The 10,262-nt window shown below is 40.4% G+C and overlaps 1 protein-coding gene across 1 annotated transcript; it reads left to right on the forward strand.

The window, feature by feature from the left end:
- The first annotated feature begins 783 nt into the window (after window positions 1-783).
- LOC311041457 (pancreatic secretory granule membrane major glycoprotein GP2-like) lies at window positions 784-1,931 on the forward strand. Its single transcript, XM_084051839.1, has 4 exons — window positions 784-1,011; window positions 1,244-1,403; window positions 1,503-1,578; window positions 1,705-1,931. Exons 1-4 carry the CDS (start codon window positions 815-817, stop codon window positions 1,722-1,724), a joined length of 453 nt encoding a protein of 150 aa, XP_083907965.1. The 5' UTR covers window positions 784-814; the 3' UTR covers window positions 1,725-1,931.
- Window positions 1,932-10,262: the final 8,331 nt, after the last annotated feature.

Below are 10,262 nucleotides of genomic sequence, written 5' to 3' on the forward strand. Positions count from 1 at the left end.
ATGGAATGCTAGTGTGGCTTTTAGATTCTATATATATAATATAATATATAATATAATAATATATAATATATATATATATATATATATATATATATATATATATATATATATATATATATATATATATATATATATATATATATATATATATATATATATAATATATATATATATATATATAATAATATATAATATATATATAATATTGTATTACCTTCTGATGTATGACTGATATATTTACTGTTTAATTATGTGTTGTATACTGGTAGGATACTTTGTTTCCGGCTGTCTAGATGATTCACTGGACTGACCATTAAGTTAACCTCTGTCTTTCAGACCAACATCACCCATGGCATCTACTCCAACAGTGTATTTGTCTATCCTGCAAATGATTCTTCTTTCTCAGTTCCTGTGGGTTTTCCCTTCTCCTGTGTCTATCCTCTGGACACAGACACCAGCCTAGATGTGGCTATCAGACCATACCTTGAGTAAGTAACCTATTTTCAAAGTCGCTAGAGACAGTGAGAACACACACACAGACACACACACACACACACACACACACACACACACACACACACACACACACACACACACACACACACACACACACACACACACACACACACACACACACACACACACACACACACACACACACACACTTGATTCCCAGCCCCGACAATGTGTTGAAGTGTCCATGAACAAGACACTTAACCCTTAACTGTAGACAGACACTGTTTGAACCTTTAAATGTTTTCTTACCAGACTTGAAGATGCCATGATAGGTGTGGGTTTACCATCCAACACCTCCATGTCCTTGTTCCGGAACTCCAACTACACAGAGCCTTACCCAGCAGGCCCAGTCACCCTGCCAGTGGGCTCTGCCCTGTATGTAGGAGTATCTGTAGGGGAAACAGATCCAAGTTTTGTGGTAGTTCTGGACGACTGCTACGCCACTCACTCCTCCAGCCCTGATAACTCCACTCGACACTTCCTCATTCAAAACAAGTATGTTTCATTCTTCAGCCTCAGCAGATGGTTTGTGTCACAATAAACAAGAAATAAAAGAGAGAGTTGGGTAGAAGTTGGGTGGGAGTATGGGTTTGTGTGGTAAACAGCCATAATATTAACTATATTCTTATTATTATTAGTCCAGTGGCTTTATCAAATAAATGGAGAATGAAGGATTAAATAGTGATGTGTCATCATGAGCCTACAACGTGACCCTTCTTTTCTCCAGGTGTCCTATCAACCGTCGTCAGGTGACAGTGGATGAGAGCGGCTCTTCCCTCCAGGCTCGTTTCTCTGCCCTGCTCTTCCTGTTCCATGGAGACTACAGAGATATCTACCTTCACTGCAGCCTCCACCTGTGTGACCAGAGAGCCTCCTCATGTTCTCCTGTAAGTTTCACACTTTCTTTCCACACTCTGCTGTTTCACACCAGACAGTTAAGTCAGTAGCAAACTGTGTGCTTACTGCTATTCCTTCACCATTCACAGGTTTGCTCAGGGAGGCGTCGTCGCTCCGTTTCCACATCTGTACCCTTCAAATCCATCACCATTGGACCAATCACCTGTGAGTATCAAGAACAACAATGACAAAGACAGTATTTTATGGAATACAAGGATCTGAAGTGCTGACAACTCAATGTTAAATTGGATTACATTTGTTTTTGTTTTTCTCTTTGCTTTGGATCTTCAGGGGACAAGCTAGTGGAGTGAACCAGCAGACATCTTTAACTGACTCCAATATATTACATTTTCTAATCGTATAATTGTATGATTTTTATTTGGTGCGTAGGTTTCATAAATGTGCTATGACATGATTAATCTAATCTAACTTATCATTAAAACTTTTTGTGTTTCTCTCTTCCGAAAAAAGATACACATACTGAAAATCAATAATAATGGTAACAAATAAATGGTGATTTGAGCATTAAATGCCAAATCTGTGTCTGCTTCTTCAAGGTTCAAGTACCAAATAAAACATTATATAGTTATTTAGTAAATATACAGTAGTAATATGTGAATGATCAATGATGAAGTATATTTATACAAAAATAAATATATGTAGCCTCAATGCTTATAAAAGTGCTTTAAAAAATAACTTATCTTGAGTTTTGTAAGAAAATACACTGATCATTTAAAGTTTTTCATATCCTTCTTGACATCCAGTGTGTGTCATACCTAATGTAACTCAATAGTGAAAAGACAAGGTGATACTGACAAGCACTTCTATTTAAACATCAACTAGGCCTATACATGAATGCTCCCTGTGTACACAACAGTAGATTATTCACAATACACACAATTATGATACACAATATATCCTCAGTAGGATGAACATCCTATGATTGGGCCATAATATACAGTACAATACCACAATTAGCAAATTAACATTAGCCAATCAAATACCACTTGCCTTTTTCTTGATCAAGCAATGAAATATCACAATCCTTCTGGTCTTGTTGGTTTAGGAGTTTTTCAGAGTGAATTCTTGCAATGGTGTCTGTGGACCAAGGGTGACGTCATCTCTTATTTAGTCTTTGCTTGGATTATTATTACTAGACCATACCCGGTCGGCGCAGCGCATCCGTGGGGGGATATGCGCACATGATCTGGCAACCCGGGAGGCAGTTCGTCCCATAGCTGGGCAGGCCCGTAACCATGGCGACATTGTTTGACACATAAACGCTAATAAGAAGCTGAGATTTGATGAAATTGAAAAACGGGCTTCACAGTTAAGTTCAGATGGTAATGGTCAATGGCTGTGTGCAAAATCAGAGCAATTGCTCCAGCCACTGAGGAGAACCGGGTAGCTTCACGTACTCACGTACTCACCTACTCACCACTACAGACAGAGGTTACTAGAATTATAGTAGGCCTAGGATGCCAGCTTTCTTTTACATTATTAATTTAAGTTATTTTGTTGTCTCAAAATCAAACTTTTAGTTCATAAACAAATGCAATGTAACACCTGTCGAAAAGGTAGTGTAGGACAGTTACCTACAGTAATTACGATGGATAGGTTTGAAGTTGGACTAGTTAGGTTCGTCTACTGGAGCCAGAGGGGTAAATATAATGAGACCAGATGCAAATCACTTTGAGGTGGCTGGCTCAAATTTTATATATTGAATGAAATAGGTAATATAAAGACAAACATAAAACACTAAGCACAAACATAGGACAATAAGCAATAATGAGGTATACCAGGATCTCAATAAATTGTTTTCTCAAGATTTTCTAATCTGAGGGTGCACCCAATTTTCTGACTGACTAATACCTTATGCAACTTAGTGGCAGTATCAACCAAGTTCAGTATCCAATATTTCAAAATTAAATAAACAAATCAGGACTTGAACCCAAAAATATCACACTTCACATTTACAATAACCCAGGACAATAAAACAAAAACATATTCACTGACAATGACCCATACACCACTAAGTGGCTATAGAATAGTCCCAAAGACAGAGGGTGACTGTTCCTCACAGGGCAGAGGGTGTGGTGAATATGCGCGTGTCAATGTCCAGTTCTACACTACTGGCAGGGCATAAGATAGTGTGTGGTTCTGTAGGTGTGTGTATCACCGCCCAATACTGCACTGCTCCTTGCAGGGCAGTGTGTGTGTGACAATTTCCTACCACACTGAGGACAAGGGCTACTCTGGCTCTGTCCAAGGAGGGGAGTGTGTCTGATATCTATCACGTTCTGGGTTCTTCCAATCTTCACGGGGTAGCTCGCCATCCTTGGTCGACCAGAGTCGGGCGATGGTGGTGTATCCCTTACACTCAAATTAGTAATGGCAGGTCCAGCAAAATACCATGTGAGTAGCTGCAGATCAGTGATAGGTTCTTTGAATGTTTTTTTCATAAAGCCTGTATCTGCAAAAGCTTAATAAAAAAAAAAAAGAAAAAAGAGTGAGACACAAGGTTTGTAAATGAAATCAGCATCAGCACACCAGTGCTGTCTAGATGACAATGTTGCTTCTCACAACAAGTTAAAGTCATTAATGTTGTGCTTTGATGTACACAACTGACATTATTATTATATATTTTCTTAAACTGACGTTTTCTGGTGCAAGAGACAAGCAGGGTTGCCAGATCGGAAAGAGGGATTCCAGCCCAAGCACAACTTAAAACCAGCCCAACGCAATATAATCCCGCCCACATGCGTGCATGTGCGTGCATGTGGGCGTACATGTTCGCGCACGCACATGCACGCGCGCGCAGCGCGCATGCATGTACGTGCATGCCCCGCGCGCGCGCGGGTCTACTTTGCGCGAAGCAAAGTAGACCCGATTTTTTTCGGGTCTACTTTGGTTTTTGGTACTTTCTTTTCGGTTTTAATTCGGTTATTTCTTTAATTATACATTGTTATTTTTGCCTGATTTTACCATATTTGACCAATATGTACGTATGTGCCTGGAGTATTAGTTAATAGAGAATTAATTCATCATAGTAATTAATATGGTAATTAATAAAGTATTCATTCATTTTTCGGGTCTAATTTGTTTATTCATTATAGTAATTAATATAGTAATTAATAAAGTATTAATACTTTTTTTTGGTCTAATTTGTTTTTTGGCAGGCTACTTTCTTTTCGGGTTTAATTCGGTTATTTATTTAATTATACATTGTTATTTTTGCCTGATTTTACCATATTTGACCAATATGTACGTATGTGCCTGGAGTATTAGTTAATAGAGAATTAATTCATTATAGTAATTAATATGGTAATTAATAAAGTATTCATTAATTTTTCGGGTCTAATTTGTTTATTCATTATAGTAATTAATATAGTAATTAATAAAGTATTAATACATTTTTTGGGTCTAATTTGTTTTTTGGCAGGCTACTTTCTTTTCGGGTTTAATTCGGTTATTTATTTAATTATACATTGTTATTTGTGCCTGATTTTACCATCTCTATTTGACCAATATGTACAGTATGTATGTGCCTGGAGTATTAGTTATTTGGGCATCATTAGTGTAGCTATTAAAGCCATGAGCAGATCTACAAGGCAAGCTCACACCCCTCTGCTTGTAGATCTTCCAATTTCACTAGGCTATTTGAATGCATTCACCACACGTTTTTAGCTTTGATCTCTCCCATCAAAATTGATGTAGATAATAAATTGGCGGCAGCAGTTGCGCTGTGCTTTTTTTGCAAACTGTTGATAAAGTATTCAATCAAAGGCAAAGCTACAAAGAGGACATAAGCATACAAAGCTTTATCCACCAAATAACATGAAGAGGCTAACGACAGAGTGCAAAGAAAATATACAGTCAGACAACCCAAAATAGCAACACCAATGGTATTGCAGCCACAATAAAGAGATGAAACGGACACGAAATGTGAGATATAAAAACCAATCCAGCATATTAAAAAACTAGCAGGCTCTCTCTCTCTCTTGTGCGCGGCGCGGCCACTCGCGTGCGCGCACACACACACACACACACACACACACACACACACACACACACACACACACACACACACACACACACACACACACACACACACACACACAATCAGTAATGCAATAACGGGCTAAATAGAAATGATCTTACCTTTATGCAGAATCAATGTCTTTTAAGTTGAAGTGTTTTTTGTTGTTGTTTTTTTTTGTTGTTTTTTTTGTTTTTGTTTTTTTTGTTATTTTTGTTTTTTTTAAACGAACTATATACAGTCACTGCAAGCCAGGTCAGCTGGCTAATACATGGATGAATCAAATCTCCCCAACAGCCGCCGGGGAGGTTTGAAAGTAGCGGACGTCAGTCCATTCCTACTCAGGCCAGAGCGTACATGCATGAGGCTGGTTAGGAGCTGTAGTCCCATGCGATTTCTTGTGTCATCCTTTAGCAGTGCCACCTGGGAAAATGCTCTCTCAACATGAGCATTAGATATGGGCAGAGTCAGCAATTTGATGACACCCAGTGCTAAGTCTTTGAAACACTGGTTTTCTCCTGCGTCTTTGAACGCTTCAATTTCCAGCCAAAACGCGTCAACTGCTTGATCACTTGAGAAGCCTGCTGATGCCACGTTTCTCCACTGGCACTCTAATGTGTCGATAGGACATGAAAAGAACTCTGTGGGCAAGTCATTAACTTTTGGCCTGTCTATGGTGGACATCACAGTTTTGGGGCAAAACAACTCAAGTTTTCGCAGCATTTCCATTGATGCAGGTAGGCGCATTTGATACTGCACCAGTGTCTCCTTTAGGAAATCAAAACAGCGCGTAAAGATTCTGTCCTTCATATCAGGGGCCAGTTTGCTTTTTTCCATCATCTGTTGGAATGTTGTACCCAGGTCTGCATCCTGGGGCGAGAGGTAGACGCTGGACGATTTCAGATCCAGTTCGAGGAGACGCTTGTGATTGTTCATGCGCAAAACACTGGGCTTTATTACTCTCCTCAACGTAGACATGTACAGTCTCTCAAGATCCCGAAACACACCCAGTGAGTCTCCCGTTTCCAACTGGAAGTATTTGTTCACGTTTTTTATTTCTATCAACACAGGCCGGAGAAAGTGCATGTAAAGAATATTTGTCTTGTCATTGTACATTTCATTTAGTAGCCTGGCTGCATAGCAGTGTTCTGCGTTGGATACCAAACTGAAGTGCAGCTTCAGTGCGTCTTCTTGAGCTACAATGCGGTCAATACAGTCTGAAATCACTAACCAGCGTGTCGAGCTGGGTGAAATCAGTTTCAGTGGACCCTCTCCATCATTTAGAGTCTCATAGACATTTTTGTAGTCACACTGGCGCTTTGCTGAATGAGCAAACCAGTTATATGTTTCTTTTATCATATATTCAAGGTTGCTTGGCAGTTGTTGCATAGCTTTGTTGGCAACAATATCCAATGAGTGGCATACACAACGAATAAGCTGTAGATTGGGCTGCTTTTGTTTAAGTAAAGTGAACACGGAGTGATTCTTTCCTACCATGACACTTGCCCCGTCCGTAGCAATCCCCACCATGTTTCGGATGTCCAGGCCACACTCTATCAGAAACTTAATAATTGCATCTGATATGCCAATAGCATTAGCGTCGACAATCTCAACAAGCCCCAGATATGTGCTGATAAACTTGCCGTGTTTCAGCGATCGGTACTTGACACATAAACACAGGAGTTTAGTCACGGATACGTCTGTGGTTTCATCCAGATAGAGAGAGTATGGAGACTCACCTATGTCCTCCCTTAACTCTTCTCTGAAGTGTGGTGCCAGGACAGACTTGATTACTGCTGTACATTTCGTCCTGTGCATTTTGAATGCTCCTGTTTCATCCTGCCAGATATCTGACAGCTCATCCACGGCATTAATAGATGTGTGACATGCAACATAGGTTGCGATCCTTAGCTCTCGGCGTTTCTGGTCATCTTTAATGGTGCCTGATGGACCAGCGTTGACTGGTACAGTGAAGGATTTGACACTGGGCACACAACGGGACTGGTGCTTCTTTGTCTGGCCATGCTCTTTCAAGTCATTATACTGTGCTCTTATAAGAGTATTGCAATATTTACACCGAGCTTTGGCATCATCATCGGGGACAGGGGCGATCCACGCCTTTAGCACTGGATCTGACTCCCATTCCTTCCTGTATAACTTTTTATACTTTCCCCACTTCGGCATCACGACTTTTATGTACAACCTCCTTAAAGAATACCTTGAAACAAGATGTAAACACAACAACTGCTGCTGTCTTCCTCCCGCGCGATAAACAGGTGGCACGCCCTCCCACAACAACCGTGCCCGTAATTGGACGGGGCGGGGGGCCGCGGCCACCGCTACTCCCCCCCCCCCCCCCCGGATACAGAAACAGTGCATCCATTTATGTGCGTTTAAGTGGCCGGATACAGTAGGCGGGGTTCTAGACCGGATCAGAGCACTGAGCAGCAGATAGAAACCAGGCTTTTATACGGTCTGGAGATCTTAGTATAATTTGTTTTACTGCGCGAAAAGTCTGGTGACGTGAGGCTAATGATAACCCGCCAAATATTTTTTTTAAATAAATACATTAAAATAAAATAAAAAAATAAATTTTACCAGCCCAATTTTTTTATTTGGGCTGGTTTTAACTTTCAAACCAGCCCAAATTTGATGTGCCCGCCCAAGGCTATTTATTCCAGCCCAATGAGTTTTAAAGTAGCCCAATTGGGCGGAAAACCGCCCAATCTGGCAACACTGGAGACAAGGAGAGGGTTCCCAAGCAAAAGTTTGCTGAAGTGGCTTCTCTCTGATCTCACTCTGATTGACTGGAATTCGTTCCACCTGCTCTCTCTGCACACACAGGCAACAGGCCCTTTGTTCAGACAGGGCGTTGTCTCTCATCTAATTGGGCCACAGCTTGCTGTCAATCAAGCTGATATAAGGAAATGGTTGGATGAACTGATCTGAGGGGTTTTCTGTGTATCTTTTACTGTAGCGAGGGAATATGACTGAATGAATTGTCTCTTGATGACTTTTTGACAGTTATTTATTTATTCATATTGAAGGATGATTTAACCCATTTTACTTTGCTATTTATCTATTTATTGTAAAGGGTGATTCAGTCTATTTTAACCCATTTATGGACCTGGGTTACACAAACAAGGCAAATTATTTATTCTTATGTTCTGGTAATGCCCAACCCATGAATCCAGCATAGCTGCCTTCGTCTTGGGTTGTTACACCAATACTAGTAACCTACCAAGTTTGATTTGATTTGGACATATTTTAAATATCGTCTCTGTCGGGTGGAAACCTCATTATTCCAAAACTGTTACTTTTCGGGATTCAAATAAAAATTCAAGAAGCAAAAGTAGCAGATCTACAAGCTCAAAACTCGTCTATGTGGGAACGTGCGTGGGCCTACACTATGGGTGCGTTCGGAAATTACGCACTGGAGCACACTCGCCTATTAGTTTGTATTGGCCAGTGCGCTCAGTGCTGTATTTTCGAACGCGCCCTAGATCTAACATTTTGTACGTTGCCAGAAAACAGATTATTTCTAGCTTTGTTAATTATTTGTGCAGTTTTAAAAAAAGTGTGATCATGATATCCTACATTAAAAGCAATAAGAATAGTCAATAATGTATTTGTATAAAGCCCCCCCTCCCCCCCACGAGAGAAAGAAAATAGAGCCCAACGGAAAGAAAGAAAGAGGAAGAAAAGAGAAGAAAAAGGCCACGAGGAAAAGGCCTACAACTGGCAACCTTCAACAACAACAACAGCAACAACAACAACAACAACAACAACAACAACAACAACAACAACAACAACACAGACACATTGTAGATCCACATCATTCTTCAACAAGGCTCCGCCTCCTTCCTGACATCATCACTGTTGTGTCAATAATCAGGGTAATGCACACCCTCTGGTGTAATATTGCTTTATTTATTAATTAAAAATCCATTTAGAAATTAAGGAAATGTTCTTCCTACTTCTCAAACTAATGCTGCTGGGCAGATGGACATAACTGAACGGACAGACAGACAGACAGACAGACAGACAGACAGACAGTGTGTGTGTGTGTGTGTGTGTGTGTGTGTGTGTGTGTGTGTGTGTGTGTGTGTGTGTGTGTGTGTGTGTGTGTGTGTGTGTGTGTGTGTGTGTGTGTGTGTGTGTGTGTGTGTGTGCGTGTGCATGCGTGCGTGTGACTATTAATGCCCATTTGAACCTATTAGTATAATTTCGCTTCATTTTGTTAGCCTACATGTTCAACACTGTCTGCTGCACATAATGCTGAGCATTGCAAATGTTGATCCATTTTCAATGTGTCCATTATAAACACCCCACTGAGCAATAGTCGTCTATTAGACGTCCGTCTAAAACAGGGTTATAATTGGTCTACTGGTGAAAGTTTTTTAGCGGTCTAGGCTTAGCCTAGACGTTGATTAGCTGTTTTTTAAACGTCTATTTATAGACCGTCTATATTGTAGACGTCATTTCAACGTCTATAATATAGACGGTCTATAAATGGACGTTTAAAAAACAGCTAATCAACGTCTAGGCTAAGCCTAGACCGCTAAAAAACTTTCACCAGTAGACCAATTATAACCCTGTTTTAGCCTACCCCTTAGACGTATTTTAGACGTCTAATAGACCAAAAAATGCTCAGTGGTACTCTTTTGTAGGGGAGAGTGAGGTAATGTGAGACACAGGGTAAAGTGAGACACCCCCCTTATCACCTGACCACAACACCTGTGTGGTCATATGACCATTAGATTTTGAAGCCCCTCCCATTTCCCACTTACCATCGAGGAGAGGACCTCAT

Source organism: Gymnoscopelus microlampas (assembly GCF_963454915.1).
Source record: "Gymnoscopelus microlampas genome assembly, chromosome: 3".
NCBI classification, from domain to species: Eukaryota; Metazoa; Chordata; class Actinopteri; order Myctophiformes; family Myctophidae; genus Gymnoscopelus; species Gymnoscopelus microlampas.